Below are 20,322 nucleotides of genomic sequence, written 5' to 3' on the forward strand. Positions count from 1 at the left end.
AAAAGGTCTAGTGAGATCTAATTTCAAAAACATCAGCCATTAGAAAAACCTATGCATCACAGTTCTACTCTGATGCACATGGGGTCTCCATGAGTCAGAGCTGACTCCATGGTAACTGGATTTAAGGTTATATTAAGGTTATTATAATGACAGTTAGGCTCCCTGGAGGAGAAACCACAGGCCTGTATGAAGCGTTTTGCATTTATTTATTTAATTCTCACAAAAGGAAGCATTAGCTTTAAAGACCTGTGAACCTGGTCCCTGAGGATAACTGCTATGACACCAGTTAGAAAGGCCACTCCCCTCTCTTCCTGGGCCTGTTTCCATTCCCTCCAAACCAGTCTCCTACTTGTACATTTAATGAAACTTTTTGCTCACCCCAGAGCACCCTGTGTAATCTCTAACACACAGGTAAGATTACTCCACACTCTAATGGCATCTCATCTTGCCCAGAAGCAAATCTAAATCCTCATCATGGCCTGGCATTTGCCATATCATATGCCATTCCCTCTTACGCCCTGTGCTTTGGAAACACTGGTTTCCTTTTTATTTTCCTCAAAATAAAAATAAATATGTTCTCACTACAAGGCTTTTCACTTGCTGTTCATTTTGGGTAGACTATTTCTCAACCATCCACTCAACGGCACTGGGTTCTGGGATTCCTCAACCAGACCTGTTCTAATGTTGCTTCCTAATAGGGGCTCTCTTGAAATCTCTTATGTCCTGAAAGTGCTCTAGCTCCTTACTCTATTTTACTTCATTCATTGTTACATAACCTTGTATTGTATGTTTTAGTTTACTCGTTTTTTTTTTTATCACCCGTTAAATTTTAACTACAGGATTATAGGGGCTTATATGGTGTATGGTGTAATCGCCAGTACATCTCAGTACCAACAGGACTGCAGTAAATAGAAAATTGAAGAATATTTTTTGAGTGAATAAATATGTCGTGCTGACGATGATGACAATCTTTATCTGTTAGATCCTCAGTTCTTATTTCTACAAGTTAAAAGAAATACCCCCATGAACCCATCTACCTGCTACCATCCCAACTAGCATCCTCATTCAATGGTATCATGCATCTGTCATGTTCCCTGATAGTGATTTTTTTCTTTTTCACTGTTAGTATTTGTCAAGAAGACAGCTATAAAATTTTTGCGTTTTTCTATCACAAACTCACAATTTTACTTATGCATTTAAAAAAAAAATTTTATATCAAAGTTATATGAAGCAGCAGTTGATTTTAAGTTACCAGATGTGAAGAATTATAGCAAACCATTGATTGCTCCCCTTTCCTGTTTCAAAATCAATAATCCAAGATTGCTATTTGAATGGATAACCTGGAGGGAATACAGTATTCAGGTTCTCTCTTCAGACACGAGCTTGTAGCATAAGGCAGGAAACCCCATGCCTAGAATGGGTTAAGGATAAAAGTGTATATATAGTAGAAATACAAGAAATGCCACAATCACAGTTTATGTTTGTTTAGGGAACTGAGTTGAGAAAAAAAAATTATCAGAATTGAGGTTACATAAATATAAAAAGAGAGGCTATGAAAGGTTGAGTTACAATATTCCCAGAGAAATGTTTGGGAATAAAAAGCTAGAAAAATTCACCAGAAAAGATAAGTTCTTTACTTCTAACTCTTCTTGATTTTATTATTCTAAATGATTAATATTTGATTTCAATTTCATGACATTACATAATAAGGTCTTAAAATAATTGTGACCATATGTAATCTATAAATCGATATAGAAGCCAGAGCATACATCTTGTATCTGCCTTTGTAGTTGAACAGCTTTGCAACTGCCTGACTCTGCTGCCATCTACTATATGAAAATCAAACTACAGGAGAAGAAAATAAATGCCCTCTTGATTCTGCATGTGGTTTCCTGGGTGGTGAGAGCAGTTAAGGAGCTGGGCTGCTAATGCAAAGTTTGGAGGTTCAAGGCCACCCAGAGTTATGTGGAAAGAAAGCCCTGGTTGATCTACTTCCAAAAAAATCACTTATTGAAAACCCTGTGGAGCACAGTTCTACTCTGACACATGCGAGGTCCTTTTTAGACAGAACAGACTCATTAGCAAAAATTTTAATCATTTTTTTAAAATCTCAATATGCTCTGGCCTATTTGCAAATATGGAGTAAACCCCAATCTCTTGCAAAAGGTTAATTGTTACGCAACTTAAATTGAGACAAATTAGGCACTAGGCACAAAGTCATTTACCAAACAATAAGCAATCTTGGAATATGAAAAAAAAAATTTAAAGCAAGAAAAGATGTAAATTTGGATTACATTGTTAACTCTGTTTGAGAAAGTTATTTGTCATATCTACGAATAGTACTTCTATTATTTAAAAAAAAAGTGGATATTTATGCCTAAATTTACAGAATTTGGGGGAGGGTTATAACGAATGAGTTAAAGTGAAAAAAATCCTATGAATCTAAGAGCTTCCAGTTTATACTAGTTTTAATCTCTCTGCTCCTTGTTATAGCTCCCTTATCATACTACTTATTGATGGGGACAGTGGAAAATAAAATTTAAAAAAGTATATTATAGAATCTGTGACTTCACACACTTCATCTACATAAAGAAACAAAAGCTATATAGAAAAATGTATGCATTTAATTTCAAGTTCTACAGGGCTCCAGAAAATGAAAACATCAGTAGGAATGAGGTAATATTCAATAATATTTTTTAAATAGTGTGGATTTCATAGGGCACGAGGGAGCCCTGGTGGCACAGTTGTTAAGTGCTTTTCTACTAACAAAAAGGTTGGAGGATCAACCCCATCCAGTGGCTCCACAGGAGAAAGACCTGGTCATATGCTTCTATAAAGATTACAGTCTAGAAAACCACATGGATCAGTTCTTCTCTGTCACATGGGGTTGCTATGAGTTGAAAATCAACCTGACAGTACTTAGCAACAGTAGGCATGCAGGATTTTACAGTTCAAGGACAGTGATTTCAAATGGTGGGTGTATTTTAAGAAAAAGCACAACAGTGATAAAGAACATGAGAAGTAAGGTAGAATCAAAGATTATCTGGCTGGATTAGTGCCTGTTAGGGAGGGAAGACCAGAAAGTAACAATGCAGAAGAAGGTTAGAAATAGAAGATGTAGAATTTCAGTATATAAAAAGTTCCTGAGTTATACGTCGGTTATTATGGTACATATGCCCTATACAATTGATGGTGGGGAAATGCAGGATCTGGGTTGTGCAAACTGTTAAATGCTCAGGTAGTAACCAAAAAGCTGACAGTTAGAATCCACACAAAGGTCCCTCCAAAAACTCTATGGAGCACAGTTCTACTCTGACACATGAAATCGCCATAATAAGTCAGAGTTGACTCCACAAAAATTCTCTTTTTTTTCTTAATGACTGAGACCCCTGAAAAATCACTTCTAGTGGGACTGGCCAGTAGTCCTTCCAGGGAGGGGAGTCTTCAGTTGTTTGTCTTTATTGTATATGGTACTAGATTTTACATTTAAAAACTGCTTTTCTCCATGGCTTGCTCACTTGCTTACCAGATAATACATTGGGAAGAGGTTGGGACATTCCATTCCAAAACTGAATTCAACAAAAGATGAAGAGTTAGAAAAAGAAAAATGTAAACAAACATTAATGAATTTTAAATTCCTTTTTAAGCTATTGTTCTTTCTTTCTTCATTTTTTTTTTCTTTCAAGAAAATTAAAACAATAAGCTTTCATGGAGAAATGGAATCAAACTTCTAACGATTTCATTTTGTTGGGGCTTTTTCCCGCAAATCAAACTGGCATCCTGCTCTCGTTCCTCACCATCCTTGTATTCTTTCTGGCCTCGTTGGGAAACTCAACCATAATTTACATCATCTGTGTGGATCCCCGTCTCCACACACCCATGTACTTTCTCCTTAGCCAGCTCTCACTCACAGACCTGATGTACATCTCTACTACCGTCCCCAAGATGGTGCATAACTTCCTCTCTGGCCAGAAGAGCATCTCTTTCCTAGGATGTGGCTTTCAAAGCTTCTTCTTCTTGACAACAGGCGGTGCTGAAGGCTTACTCTTGGCCTCCATGGCCTATGACCGTTACGTGGCCATCTGTCACCCCCTCCATTATCCCAACCGTATGAGTAGAGGGATGTGTGTCCAGATGATCATAGGATCTTGGATCTTGGGGTCCATCAACTCTTTGGCACACACAGCCTATATCCTTCATATTCCTTACTGCCAGTCCAGGGCCATTGATCATTTCTTTTGTGATGTCCCAGCCATGGTGTCTCTTGCATGTATGGCTACCCGGCTCTATGAGTACATGGTTTTTGTGAGCACTAGTATCTTTCTCCTCCTTCCTTTCCTTGGCATCACTGCTTCCTATGGCAGAGTCCTTTTGGCTGTCTACCATATGCGCTCCAAAGAGGGAAGAAAAAAGGCCTTCACCACCTGTTCAACTCATTTAACTGTAGTTACCTTATACTATGCACCATTTGTGTACACCTATCTTCAGCCCAAGAATCTCCGCTCACCAGCAGAAGATAAGATTTTGGCTGTTCTTTACACCATCCTCACTCCCATGTTCAATCCCATTATCTACAGCCTGAGGAATAAGGAAGTCCTGGGGGCCATGACAAGAGTGTTTGGAATATTCTCTTCTAAGAAAGAATAGTCATGGCTGTTCTTACTTCTTTTTCTTTATTTTCTTTTTTGTGTTGTGTCGAACATCCTAGAGAAGTGCTTTTCAATAGAAATATAACAGAAGACACATGTAATTTTAAATTTTCTAGTAGACATATTAAAAAGTTAAACAAAAGTGAAATTAATTTAAATAATATATTTATTTAACCAAAACATTAGTAATGTAACTAATGTAAATTTTATCTATATTGATTTTATTGTATATTCTATTATTACAATGTATTACATACATATGCTATGCATATAACATATATGCATACACATACATACACACATATAGTATAGTATGTTTTGTGTATATATTACTATTAATATAATGTTTTATTATTATATTGAAATATTATCATTTGTACATGTAATCAATATAAAAGTATTTATGTGATATTTTTACATTGTTTTCATTCTAAGTCTTCACAATCTTATGTATACATTATACTTAAAGCACATTGTAATCTAATACTATACTCATTTCAAGTGTCAATAGCCACATGGGTCCAGTGGCAACAGTGCTGGACAGCACAATTTTAGAGCATCCAGGAATATGTTTTGGAAAGAATATATCTGTGGTGTATAAAAGTACATATGTGGTGTATAAAATATGGGTGACTGGATATAAACTAACCAAAATAAGTATGCTAATGTTGTCTTTTTAAGAGTTTATTTGTTTTACTCCTTTTTAGCATGTATATCTTGATTATAATTGACATCTGTTGTTCATCCTTTCCTAGTCTCCTTTTACAAGACTATTTGGAGAGATCTTTTTTGATTTGGAGTCCTCCAGCGATGAACACTATTAATGTGCTTGGCTGCTAACTGAAAAATTTGTGGTTTGAGTCTACCCACAGGTGCCTCAGAAGAATGGCCTAGAGATATACACCTGAAAGATCAGTCATTGAAAACTCTATGAAACAAAGTTCTACTCTGACACACATAGGGTCACTATGAGCCTGAGTAGACTCGATGGCAAGTGGTTTCTTGACTTAGGAATTTTTTATTTCAATAAATTTAAAACCAAAAAGCCAAACCCATTGCCATTGAGTTGATTCTGACTTATAGTGAGAATCGCTATAAGTGAGGTAAATGACCTGGATAGGGGCAAGAGAATTATAGATGATTTATTCTACATTCAAATGAACAAAAATATGTATTTAAATAACCTTAAAGAAGTTTTTGTAGTCACATATGTTATTTGTCTAGATCTACTTGGGGCTACAGCATTGAAACAAAATGAAAATAGGGATTTTGCAGAGGTTGAAATTCTATGCTAATAAATCACCATGTTTTGTTTAAAGAAAGTTTTATTATTGTTATTTTACTCATAAACTTCAGTTACTTCAAACTTACCAAAGAAATTGTTTAGGAAGAGTTTTTAATGATCATGGGGGAAAAAAAAAATGGGGACCTAGAAGAGACTATCCCCCCCCCACTCTGTATTCATTGTTGAAGCTCACTTTCCCAATGTCTTTCCAGGGACTCTTTTAATATCTTCCCATTTTTGGTAGCTGGAATTCATTTTAACTTAAAATATATTAACATCCAAGTTATTTTACTAAAATATAGACATGATCTTGTCATTCTGCCTTTTTAAGACAATTATTCCCTGCTAGGTTCACAAGTTCCAGACTTAAACTCATATTCAAATATTTCTGAAATCTACATTATGTTTAACTTTACTTTTTGCCATCCTCTAGCTTGCACCTGTTTTTTTTTTTCTAGCTTGCACCTGTAGCATTTCATGTCCCCACACATTTGAAACTTTGCTAAAACCATTTCCCCTTCATGAAAAATTCTACTCCTCATTTTTTTGTCTGCCAATATCAGCTCTGCCTTTTTTTTTTAAGAAGTAAGTAAAAATTCACTTTCCATCTCCTCGCATCCACAGGTAACCTATTCTTCCACAAACATCCACTTCTATGTTTTTAAGACACCATAGTTAAATTGACACTCATTTTTATGTCTGTGTTTCCTTCCAAATCAAAGTGCATGGCAGATAAGTAATAATCAGGATGATAACACCAGCTAATATTTACTAGGAAACCCTGGTGGCATAGTGGTTAAGAGCTATGGCTGCTAAGTAAAAGGTCAGCAGTTCGAATCCACCAGACACTCCTTGGAAACCCTATGGGGCAGTTCTACTCTGTCCTTCAAGCTCACTATGAGTCTGAACCGACTCAGTGGCGGCAGGTATGGTTTTTGGTTTGAATGTTTAATGTTTACTAAGTGTAAATGCATAACCTGTATATGCAACTTAAAGCTCCCTACAAAACTGTGGTTCTGATATTTGTTCCACTTTGTTTCAAAAGTTACCTTGGGTCACAGTGCTGGGAAAAGTAGCACTAGACTTAGAAGTCAGATTTCTCTTTTTTTTAAAGCCATGGCTCCTAATCCCCACTTTACACTGTCATTGCCATTTTGGTCTGAGTTTCCCCTACAGAGGGGGCCGTGGTGGTTCAGTGGTAGAATTCTCACCTTCCATTCCAGAGTCCCAGATTCTTTTCTCAGCCAACGTGCCTCAGTCACAGCCACCACCCATTTGTCAGTGGAGGTTTGCATGTTGGTGTGATGCTGAACAGGTTTCAGTGGAGCTTCAAAGAAAAACTAGGAAGAAAGGTCTGGTAATCCGCTTCCAAAATATGACCCAATGAAAACCTATGGATCACAATGGTCTGATCCTGTTGTGTATGGATAACCTTGAGTCAGGACTGACTTGATGGGAGCTAAAAACAACAACATACCAACAGAATAGCCCATATCTGTGACATGCAAATGCTGGAGACATCAGTTTTCTTAATGGTGTCATTTGGAAACTCAACTGTGCTTATTGACATGTGATACTGTAACAGAACATGGGTTCTTGTCCTGTCTTATTTATTAGCCAATAGAAATAGGACAGACACAACACCACCACGTGCAAGAGAAACAGAAAGTGGAAATTTATTGTTTGTGCAAACAAGGAGCAATGCAGGGTCTAGCCGCTGAAAGACCACCCACTCCCAGCACCAGGGGACTTGGAGCTTTTATGACCTCCAGTCTCCAGTGAGTGGGATTGGCACCCAAAATCTGACATCATGGTCCCTCCCATGTCCGTATTTGAAGGTCCATGTGCTGAGTCATTTTCAAAGGAAGTGAACTTTTGCTGTGCAAATGGCCTTGGGTGCAGCTGTGTGCAGGAGAACAGTCTTCCTCTCCAGCAAACTTCAGGTCTGGGTCAAGTTCCATCCACAGTGCTTCATGTCCCACACACGTGTGGAGATCTCAGGCTGCTGTGTGTGGGACTTTGATGCCAAATGAAACAGCAGTTCGTGAGCTATAAGGGGGGAGAAGAACTGCCTTAGAGTGGGGGAAGCCTCTGTGACAGCTTCAATACTAGTTCATAAAAACTGTGGTCATGTTTCCTGACAGAACCAAGGCATAGTATAACCAGATAGTTTCTCTATGCAAAGTCAAGGGATCAGTGCCCACAGCCTCCTTTTACCTCCTTAAATGGCAAGGAAATGAGTACTGGATTCTCAGTCTCAGATGCCTCTCATTCATTTGCTCTACTTGAATCACATTTTCCTCTGGAATTAAAATAAAAATAACAGGTGCCTATTCCTGCTCTGAATATAGTCTCTAGGATCAGATTTTGGACATTGACATTGAGATTTCTAACTTTTCTCACCCAAATATCTTAGCCTAGGACAGAAAAAAATGCTGTTACGGACCACTCAGGAAGCATTTTGGAGGGGAATGTATTTGTGCAAAACTATATTCTCCCCTTTCTCCCACAGTATAAAGAGTCCTAAGACACTTTAAATTACATGTAAAAACTTTTGTAATAGACCATGGGCAAAATTGAACATTATTCTCTGAATAAGAAGGGTGCTTTTTCAACTCAATCAGAAGACACACTGTTCGACGTTATTATTCCTAACATAATTTCAGTCAAAGTATGCAGAGTTCTGGCTCCCTGTGGGATTAATGCTTCTGTGGTCCTAACACACTGTAAGCATTGTGAACCAGACTCAGAGTAAGGCTGGCTCCTACATTGTGGGACAAAAATATACCTCCACCTTCCCACTTCTCCGATTATTTCACTTTCTATTTCTAGGTGCAATAATTTGCTGGAACAGTCACAAAGAACATATAAAAACTCACAGAATGTACTCATGGTTACACGGTATCTTACATTAATTATGCAGAAGTAAAATGATACAATTCAGGATGCATGGAATTACCATAGGACCCAGTGATTTCACTTCTAGATATATGCCCTAAGGACCTAAAAGCAATGAGACAAACAGACATATGTACACTGATGTTCCTTGCAGCATTATTCACAATGGAAAAAGCTGGAAACAACCCACGTGTCCTTCAACAGATGAATGGATAAACAAAATGTGGTAAGTATATACAGTGGAATACTAATCAGAAATAGAAGAATGAAGTCCTTATATATACTACAACATGGATGAACCTTGACGACATTGCACTGAGTGAAATAAAACAATTATGACTGGACAATTGTATGGTTTTACTTATATGAAATGACAAGAATAAGTAATTATATACAGACCAATGGTTACTAGTGGTTACTAGGAGGGGAGGTGGGAAGAGGGAGGGAAAGGGGAAATCACTCACTGGGAAGTAGTGAATTTTTGTCTACGGTGATCTGAAATTTAGTTATCAACTAAAGGCAATGGGTACACAATCAGACTAATGAAGCTGTCATCCTGTCATCATTAAGCTGTGCACCAGGGGAAATAAAGGGAAGGGGTGCAAAATGGCAAATAAACTGTCTTATTTTAACCACAAGGGGAAAAAAAAAAAAACAGTTGATACTACTTAGATACAACTAAATATTTCACGCGATTACTCTTCTTGGTTTGAAGGTTTTGACTCATGGCTTCACGTGTCTATCCAGTCAATTGGCCTAACATTGTTTTCAGAGTTTTTGTTCTACCTCCTAGTTTGGTGAGTAGTGCCTGGGGTCTTAAAAACTTGTGAGTGACCACCCAAGATACAAGTGATCTCTATTTGCCTGGAAACAGCAGAGGAAGATGATCCAGGAATCAGAAGGAAATGGACTGCATGTCTAACTATATCCATAAACTAGTGTCACCATTACCATGAGAGAAGAAGAAATGGATAGTTCTCGGTGACCATTACTGACCATTTTGATTAAGGACACAACAGATGAATCCTGATCAGAATGAAAAAAAAAAAATGTGGAGCAGAATTTCAAACTCATATGGAAACCAGACGTACTGGATCAATTGAGCTTGGGGAAACTCCCAAATCTACTGCCTAGAAATAATCTTTAATCCTTGAGCCAGTACTATCCCCTGAAGCCATCATTAAACCAAACAACCAAAAACCATTGCCTTACAGTTGATTCCCACTCATAGCAGCCCTATAGGACAGAGTAGAACTGCCCTAGTGTTTCCAAGTTGTGTATCCAAGTAGTGTTTCCAAGTCCAATGTCGTCAAATGTTTCCAAGGAGTTACTGGTAGATTTGAACTGCCGACCTTTTAGTTAGCAGCTGAGCTCTTAAGTACCATGCCACCAGGGCTCCAAACTAAGTAACAGTTTAAATTAATTAATAAAGAATGTCTGAGCTCAGCATAGCACTCTTTTAAATAATAATCTCTATGAGCTGAAGCAGACAATACCTAATCTGAAGCACAGTTGAGAACTTAAAGTGGTAGGGAACCTACTGTGATGAAACAATACAAGTAGAGAGTGAGAATGGTAACATGACGTGAAGTATGTAACTAATGCTATTGAACCATTCATGTAGAAATTGTGAATGGAGATAGTTTGGTTGTACATATTGCTTCCAAAAATAAATTAAATACATTTTAAAAAAGCAAACTTTCTGAAGAAATCAGGAAAAAAATTAAAAATAATTTTAACTACAAATAATCCTTAAAACATGACACTAAAATCATAATTTCTAAGAGACATATTGATAAATTTGAATATTTATAAACATCTCTAGATGGCAGTGATAATTACAAAAAAAAGACAAAAGATTAATACAACTTACAAGAATATTGAATTATATTACACAGAGATGGGGACCCTTGAAATACAAAGGTTTCCAAAAAGAAAAAAAAAATGGAAGAAACAATAAAACCTACAATGTAATTAAATTGAGTAGCAGTTGACATAAATGGAAATACAAATGGCTCTAAAATGCGTGAAAAGATGTTCAGTCTTAGTTATGCAAATAAAACTACACTAAAAAAATCAGTATTCATCTAGAAAGCAGATGCCTCAAAACACCTTAAAACACAATGGGTTGTGTTGCTGAGGGATGGCAGAAACACATTCTTACACATTGTTATTATATGTAAATTTGTATAACCTATAGGGTGGACAATTTTGGTAAAGCCAAAATTTAAAAATTCCCCTTTGGCTTAATAATACAAATTCTGGAAACATCCCTTAGGGACATACCTACTACCTAACAACCCGTTGCCATTGAGTCAATTCTGACTCATAGGACCCAATAGGACAGAGTAGAATTGCCCCATAGGGTTTCAAAGGAGTGGGTGGTGGATTCGAACTGCCAACCTTTTGGTTTGTAGCCATAGCTCTTAAGCATTGCACCACCAAGTCTCCTCAGATATACCTACTCTAATGTAAAATATCTTATGTAAGTGAGTAATTTTTGTCATATTAATTCAGTATGGTCTTATAGGGAAGAATTCTATATACATTAAATAAAAAAGCAAGATGGAGACTTACATTTCTAATACTTACAAATTAGTAAATTCTGATTAACCTTCCAGTTGAAGGCAACTAAAAAATCTAGTTAAAACATTATAAAGTAATTTTCCTAAAAGTGTTATAACCTAAGCAGACACTGTGGACTTGCTGTATCAACATCCTGGAGAAGATGGAAATCAAGAAAAGTGAGTCTTGATTTGGTGCTAAATAGCAAGAAGCAGCTGAGAGGCAGCCTGAGCTATGCTTTTAATATCTTTTTGAGAAGTCTCAGGAAGAAACAGAAGAAAAATAATGTGACAAGTAAAATATTTAAAAAGATAAGTATAGAGAATCATCTAAAATTCATGAAAAAAGATCTATGAAAACATTAAGAAATCCTGGTAAATTAAAGAAAGGATTTAAACAACTCCATCCCCAGAAACATGACATAGCAGCTTAAAAAGGAAGATCTTTGCAATGAGGGGGTCCCTTGAGGGGTCCTCCAAGCTGTTAAGCACTTGGTTGCTAACCTAAAGGTTGGAGATTTGAGTCCACACGTAAACACCTTGGAAGACAGGCTTAGCAACGTACTTCTAAAAAAATCCACCATTAATGGCTAAAAAGTAGAAACAGCACAAATGTCCATTAATAGATGAATGGATAAACAATACAGGGTATAACCATACAGTTGAATTTACTTGGCAATAACAGGGATGAAGTACAGAAAAATGCTACAGCATGAATAAACCTCAAAAACAAAAAAATATTATGCCTTGTAAAATAAGGCAGTCACAAAATACCACTTTTTATATGATACCACTTATACAAAATCCATAGAAACACAAAGTGAATTGGTTGTGACATAGGACTGGATGAAGGATGTGGTGGGGAAAGGATAGGAAGATCGGTTGTGGGGTTGGGACTCATTGATATAGGTACAAGATTACTTTGGGAGGTGATAAAAATGTTCTAATTAGAGAAGGGGGAGCCAAGATGGCAGAATAGACAGACGCTTCTGGCGAGCCCTCTTTACAACAAAGACCAGAAAAAAACAAGTGAAACAAGTATATTTGTGACAAGCTGGGAGCCCTGAGCATAAAAGGCAAGGTTAGGCAACAAACTGAGCAGCAGGGGGAGAGAGAGAATGTTCAGAAGTGGAGAGGAGTTACTGGACCTGAATCACAGGGAGCCCTCAGGCACCATTTCTGGACCAGAGGTGGCAGAAGGCTGGTACTAGTGCTTGGCCGCAGTTACCTCAGGGAGAAGCAGCCAGCCACACAGCCTACTCACACCTCCGGAACCTGAGGAGAACGGCCCTCTCGGCAAAAGCTAAGTACTTGTGTATATTTTACTGCGTCCCCTACACCCCCAAGCTGGCTTCAGCGGCTGAATCCCTAGCCCTGAGACAGACCCTGATGAGCACCTAGAGCCATCCTCCTGGCCTTGGGGAAAGAAAAAATTTGCAACTGGGGCTAAAAGGTAATTTGCTAGCTCCATTAAGTGGGGAGCTCAGGACAGAAGCGGCTCCTGTCCAGGCATAAACCGTCCGTGGACCTTGAGCACCTTTTCCTTCTGCATGGACCTGCATGGGCCTATTTCAGGAGAATAGGCCCTTGCTGGCAAACTCCAACCATTTCAGCTATGACACAGTAAGCAAGCATAAAATAATACAATAACTTATAGATGGCTAGGAGACAACAGTCAATATCAAGTCACATAAAGAAACAGACCATGATTTCCTCACCAAGCTCTCAAAACAAAGAATCCAGGGGTTTTCTAGATAAAAGTGCATTCCTGGAACTACCAGCTGCAGAATACAGAAGTTTAATTTACAGAACCCTTCAAGACATCAGGAAGGAAATGAGGCAATACACATAACAAGCCAAAGAACACACAGATAAAGCAACTGAAGAAATTAGAAAGATTATTCAGGAACATAATGAAAAGCTTAATAAGCTGGAAAATCCATAGACAGACAGCAATCAGAAATTCAGAAGATTAACAATAAAATTACAGAAATAGACAACTCAATAGAAAGTCAGAGGAGCAGAATTGAGCAAATAGAAGCTAGAATTTCTGAACTCGGAGATAAATCACTTGGCACTAATATATTTGAAGAAAAAATCAGATAAAAGAATTTTAAAAATTGAAGAAACCTTAAGAATCATGTGGGACTCTATCAAGAGAAATAACCTACGAGTGATCAGAGTTCCAGAACAGGGAGGGATAACAGAAAATACAGTGAAAATTGTTGAAGGTTTGTTGGCAGAAAACTTCCCTGATATTGTGAAAGATGAGAAGATATCTATTCAAGATGCTCATCAAACTCCACATAAGGTAGATCTGAAAAGAAACTCACCAAGACATGTTATAATCAAACTTGCCAAAATTAAAGATAAAGACAGAATTATAATAGCAGAGAGGGATAAATGAAAAGTCACCTACAAAGGAGAGCCAATAAGAGTAAGATCGGACTACTCAGCAGAAACCATGCAGGCAAGAAGACAATGGGATGACATATTTAAAAAATTGAAGGAAAAACATTGCCAGCCAAGAATCATATATCCAGCAAAACCGTCTCTTAAATATGAAGGTGAAAATAAGACATTTCCAGATAAACACAAGTTGAGAGAATTTGTAAAAAACAAACCGAAACTACAAGAAATACTAAAGGGAATTCTTTGGTTAGAAAATCAATAATATCAGTTATCAACCCAAGATTAGAGCACTGGGCAGAACAATCAGAAGTCAACCCAGACAGGGAAATCCAAAAAAACAAAGCAAGATTATTAAAAAAAAAAAAAAAGCCCAAAACAGGGTAACTGTGATGTTATTATATAAAAGAAGACAACATTAAAATAATAAATAGGGATTAAGAAACATAATCATACACCTTCCAGATGGAGAGGAAGATATGGCAATACATAGAAATAAAAGTTAGTTTTAAATTTAGAAAAATAGGGGTAAATAATAAGGTAACCACAAAGGAGGCAAACTATCCTACTCATCAAAATAAAATACAAGGAAAAATAGAGACTCAGCGGAAGCAAAATCAACAATAACAAATATGAGGAAATGACAATATAAAGAAAATCTACTCAGCACATAAAATCAAGTGGGAAAAAGAAACTGTCAACAACACGTTAAAAAAAGAAAAACATCAAAATGATAGCACTACATTCATACCTATCCATAATTACTCTGAACATAAATGGACTAAATGCACCAATAAAGAGACAGAGAGTGGCAGAATGGATTAAAAAACAAGATCCATCTATATGCTGCCTACAAGAGACACACCTTAGAAACACAAACAAACTAAAACTCAAAGGATGGAAAAAATATATCAAGCAAACAACAATCAAAAAAGAGCAGCAGTGGCAATATTAATTTCTGACAAAATAGGCTTTAAATTTAAACCCATCATAAAGGATAAGGAAGGACACTATATAATGATTAAAGGGACAATACACCAAGAAGATATAACCATATTATATATTTATGCACCCAGTGACAGGGCTGAAAGATACATAAAACAAACTCTATCAGCATTGAAAAGTGAGATAGACAACTCCACAATAATAGTAGGAGACTTCAACACACCACTTCTGGTGAAGGACAGTATATCCAGAAAGAAGCTCAATAAAGACACGGAAGATCTAAATGTCACAATCAACCAAATTGACCTTGTAGACATATATAGAACACTCCACCCAACAGCAACCAAGTATACTTTCTTTTCTAGTGCACATGGGACATTCTCTAGAATAGACCACATATTAGGTCATAAAGCAAGCCTTAACAGAATACAAAACGTTGAAATATTACAAAGCATCTTCTCAGACCATAAGGCTATAAAAGTGGAAATCAATAACAGGAAAAGCAGGGAAAAGAAATCAAACACTTGGAAACTGAACAATACCCTGCTCAAAAAAGCCTAGATTATAAAAGACATTAAGGAGGGAGTAAAGAAATTCAGAGAATCCAGTGAGAATGAAAACACTTCCTATCAGAACCTTTGGGACACAGCAAAAGCGGTGCTCAGAGACCAATTTATATCAATAAATGCACATATACAAAAAGAAGTAAGGGCTAAAATCAAAGAATTATTCCTACAATTTGAACAAATAGAAAGAGAGCAACAAAAGAAACCCACAGGCACCAGGAGAAAACAAATAATAAAAATTAGAGCTAAACTAAATGAAATAGAAAACAGAAAAACACTTGAAAGAATTAACAAGACCTAAAGCTGGCTTTTGGAAAAAATCAACAAAGTTGATAAACCACTGGCCAAACTGACAAAAGAAAGACAGGAGAGGAAGCAAATAACCCGAATAAGAAATGAGAGAGGAGATATTACAACAGACCCAACTGAAGTAAAAAGAATCATATCAGATTACTATGAAAAAGTATACTCAAATTCGAAAACCTAGAAAAAATGGATGAGTTCCTAGAAACACACTACCTACCTAAACTAACACAAACAGAGGTAGAACAACTAAATAGACTCATAACGAAAGAAGAGATTGAAAAGGTAATCAAAAAACTCCCAATGAAAAAAAAAAGCCCTGGTCTGGACAGCTTCACTGCAGAATTCTACCAAACTTTCAGGGAAGAGTTAACATGACTACTACCAAAGGTATTTCAGAGCATAGAAAAGGGCGGAATACTACCAAACTCATTCTATGAAGCCACCATATCCCTGATATCAAAACCAGGTAAAGGCACCACAAGAAAAGGAAATTATAGACCTATACCCCTCATGAATGTAGATGCAAAAATCCTCAATAAAATTGTAGGCAATAGAATTCAACAACATATCAAAAAAATAATTCACCATGACGAAGTGGGATTCCTACCAGGTGTGCCGGGATGGTTCAACATTAGAAAACAATTCATGTAATCCACCACATAAATAAAACAAAAAACAAGAAACACATGATTTTATCAATTGACGCAGAAAAAGCATTTGACAAAGTTCAACACTCATTCATGATAAAAATCTTCAGCAAAATAGGAATAGAAGGAAAATTCCTCAACATAATAAAGGGCATTTATACAAAGCCAACAGCCAAAGTCACCCTAAATGGAGAGAGCCTGAAAACATTCCCACTGAGATCAGGAACCAGAAAAGGATGCCCTTTATCACCACTCTTATTCGACATTGTGCTGGAAGTCCTAGCCAGAGCAATTAGGCTAGATAAAGAAATAAGGGGCAACCAGATTGGCAAGGAAAAAGTCAAAGTGTCTCTATTTGCAGATGACATGATCTTATACACAGAAAACCCTAAAGAATCCTCAAGAAAACTACTGAAACTAATAGAAGAGTTAAGCAGAGTATTGGGATACAAGATAAACACACAAAAATCAGTTGGATTCCTCTACACCAACAAAAAGAACATCAAAGAGGAAATCACCAAAGCAATGCCATTTATAGTAGCCCACAAGAAGATAAAATAAAATTTAAAAAAAGCCAGGGACGTAAAAGACTTATACAAAGAAAACTACAGTACACTTCTGCAAGAAACCAAAAGAGACTTACATAAGTAGAAGAACATACCTTGCTCGTGAATAGGAACATTTAACATTATAAAAATGTCTATTCTACCAAAAGCGATCTATACATTTAATCCAATTCCGATCCAAATCCCAACTACATTCTTTAATGAGATGGAGAAACAAATCACCGACTTCATATGGAAGGGAAAGAGGCCCTGGATAAATAAAGCGTTACTGAAAAAGAAGAACAAAGTAGGAGGCCTTACTTTACCTGATTTTAGAAGCTTTTATATGGCCACAGCAGTCAAAACAGTCTGGTACTGGTACAACAACAGATACTTGGACTGATGGAACAGAATTGAGAATCCAGACATAAATCCATCCACATATGAGTAGTTGATATTTGACAAAGGCCCCAAAACAGTTAAATAGGGGAAAAAGACATTCTTTTTAACAAATGGTGCTGGCATAACTGGATATCCATTTGCAAAAAAATGAAACAGGACCCATACCTCATACCATGCACAAAAACTAACTCCAAGTGGATCAAAGACCTAGACATAAAGACTAAAACGATAAAGATCATGGAAGAAAAAATAGGGACTATGTTAGGAGCCCTAATACATGGCATAAACAGTATAGAAAACATTATTAAGAGTGTAGAAGAAAAACTAGATAACTGGGAGCTCCTAAAAATCAAACACCTATGCTCATCCAAAGACTTCACCAAAAGAGTAAAAAGAGTATCTACAGACTGAGAAAAAGTTTTTAGCTATGACATTTCTGATCAGCGCCTGATCTCCAAAATCTACATGTTACTGCAAAAACTCAACTGCAAAAAGACAAATAGCCCAATAAGAAAATAGGCAAAAGATATGAATAGACACTTCACTAAAGAAGACATTCAGGTAGCTAGCAGATATATGAGGAAATATTCACGATCATTAGCTATTAGAGAAATGCAGACCAAAACTACAATGAGATTTCATCTCACTCCAAAAAAAAAAAAAGCTGGTATTAATCCAAAAACACAAAATAATAAATGTTGGAGAGGCCGTGGAAAGATTGGAACACTTCTACACTGCTGGTGGGAATGTCAAATGGAGCAACCACTTTGGAAATTGATTTGGCACTTCCTTAAAAAGCTAGAAATAGAACTAACATGTGATCCAGCAATCCCACTCCTTGGAATATATCCTAGAGAAATAAGAGCCTTTACACGAACAGATATAGGCACACCCATATTTATTGCAGCACTGTTTACAATAGCAAGAAGATGGAAGCAACCAAGGTGCCCATCAATGGATGAATGGGTAGATAATGGTATATTCACACAATGGAATACTACGCATCGATAAAGAACAGTGAGGAATCTGTGAAACATTTCATAACATGGAGGAACCTGGAAGGCATTACGCTGAGTGAAATTAGTCATTTGCAAAAGGACAAATATTGTATAAGACCACTATTATAAGAACTTGAGAAATAGTTTAAACTGAGAAGAAAATATTCTTTTGTGGTTATGCGAGGGGGGAGGGAGGGAGGGTGGGGAGAGGCATTCACTAATTAGATAGTAGATAAGAATTACTTTAGGTGAAGGGAAAGACAATAAGTTTTCATGGAGAAATGGAATCGAACTTCTAACGATTTCATTTTGTTGGGGCTTTTCCTCCCAAATCAAACTAGCATGCTGCTCTTGTTCTGTATCATCCTTGTATTCTTTCTGGCCTTGGTGGGAAACTCAACCATGATTTACTACATTTGCTTGGATTCCCATCTCCACACACTCACGTACTTTCTCCTCAGCCAGCTCTCCCTCATGGACCTGAAGTGTATTTCTACCACAGTCCCAAAGATGGTTTACAATTTCCTTTCTGGTCATAAAGGCATCTCTTTTCTAGGGTGTGGCATTCAAAGCTTCTTGTTGTTGACAATGGCCAGTTCTGAAGTCTTACTCTTGGCCTCCATGGCCTATGACCATTATGTGGCCATCTGTCATCCCCTCTGTTATCCCAACCTTATGAATAGAAGAACATGTGTCCAAATGATCATAGCGTCTTGGATCTTGGGATCCATCAACTCCTTGGCACACACAGTCTATGCTCTTCATATTCTTTACTGCCAGGGTAGAGCCATTGATCATTTCTTTTGCGATGTCCCAGCCGTGTTGCCTCTTGCATGTATGGACACCTGGGCCTATGAGTACACGGTTTTTGTGAGCACTAGCCTCTGTCTCCTCCTTCCTTTCCTTGGCATCACTGCTTTCTATGGCAGAGTCCTTTTGGCTGTCTACCATATGTGCTCCAAAGGGGGAAGCACAAAGGCCTTCACCACCTGTTCAACTCATTTAACTCTAGTTACTTTGTACTATGCACCTTTTGTCTACACCTATCTTCGGCCCAGGAATCTCTGCTCATCAGCAAAAGATGAGATTTTGGCCTTTTTTTACACCATCCTCACTCCCATGCTCAATCCCATTATCTCCAGCCTGAGGAATAAGGAAGTCCTGGGGGGCCATGAAAAGAGTGTTTGGAGTATTCTCTTCCAAGAAAAAATAGTCATGGCTCTCCTTATTGCGCTCTTTTTTTTTCCTTTTTCATGTTGATAAGAACATCCTAGTGCTGTTCAATAGAAATATAATAGAAGACACACACATAATTTTAACTTTTATAGTATACACATTGGAAACCCTGGTGGCAAAAGGTCAGCAGTTTGAATTCATTCAGGTGCTCCTTGGGAACTCTATGGAGCAGTTCTACTTTGTCCTATAGGTTTGCTATGAGCCAAAGTCGACTCGATGGCGAGGGGTTTGTTTTTATTTTTGGTTTTAGTAGATACATTAAAAAGTTAAATGCAAGTTAAATTAATTTAAGTAATATATTTATTTAACCAAAAACATTAGTAATATTATAAAAAGAAAAAAAAATTTCTTTATAACTAATACAAATTTTACCTACATTGGTGTTAATTGTATATTTTTACAATATATTGTATACAGATACCATACATATAATATATACGTACATATTATATATATAATATATACTACATATTTTATATAGTATAGTATGTTTGTTTCCTGCATATATTGCTAATACACCAGTGTTATACTGTTTTATTGAAATATTATCATTTGTACATGTGATCAATATAAAATTATTAATGTGATACTTTTTGTTTTCATTCTAAATCTTCGCAATTTTGTGTGTACTTTATACTTAAAGCACATTGTAATTTGGATTATACGCATTTCAAGTATATTTTTTTATAGCCAGTGGCAATGGCCTTGGACAGCACAACTTTAGAGGATCATAAAATATTTTAGAAATAATGTATCTGTGGTATATAAAAATGCATATGTAATATATAAAATGTGGGTGATGGGGTGTAAGTAACCAAAATAAGCATGCTTATGTAGTATTTCCTAAAAGTTTATTTGTTTTGCTCCTTTTT

General features: G+C 36.8%; 1 protein-coding gene and 1 pseudogene across 1 annotated transcript; both read left to right on the forward strand.

Moving 5' to 3' along the window:
* The first annotated feature begins 3,708 nt into the window (after nucleotides 1–3,708).
* Nucleotides 3,709–4,647, forward strand: LOC126070413 (olfactory receptor 2L13-like). The gene has a single exon (XM_049874615.1). It carries the CDS (start codon nucleotides 3,709–3,711, stop codon nucleotides 4,645–4,647), a length of 939 nt encoding a protein of 312 aa, XP_049730572.1.
* A 13,840-nt stretch (nucleotides 4,648–18,487) lies between these two features.
* Nucleotides 18,488–19,427, forward strand: LOC126070414 (olfactory receptor 2L13-like; annotated as a pseudogene).
* The last annotated feature ends 895 nt before the right edge of the window (nucleotides 19,428–20,322 follow it).

The sequence above is a fragment of the Elephas maximus genome, chromosome 2 (assembly GCF_024166365.1).
Source record: "Elephas maximus indicus isolate mEleMax1 chromosome 2, mEleMax1 primary haplotype, whole genome shotgun sequence".
Lineage (NCBI taxonomy): Eukaryota > Metazoa > Chordata > Mammalia > Proboscidea > Elephantidae > Elephas > Elephas maximus.

Bases quoted from the DNA above. Each gene is read 5' to 3' on its own strand.
- LOC126070413 (XM_049874615.1), top strand. From the start codon at position 3,709: ATGGAGAAATGGAATCAAACTTCTAACGATTTCATTTTGTTGGGGCTT.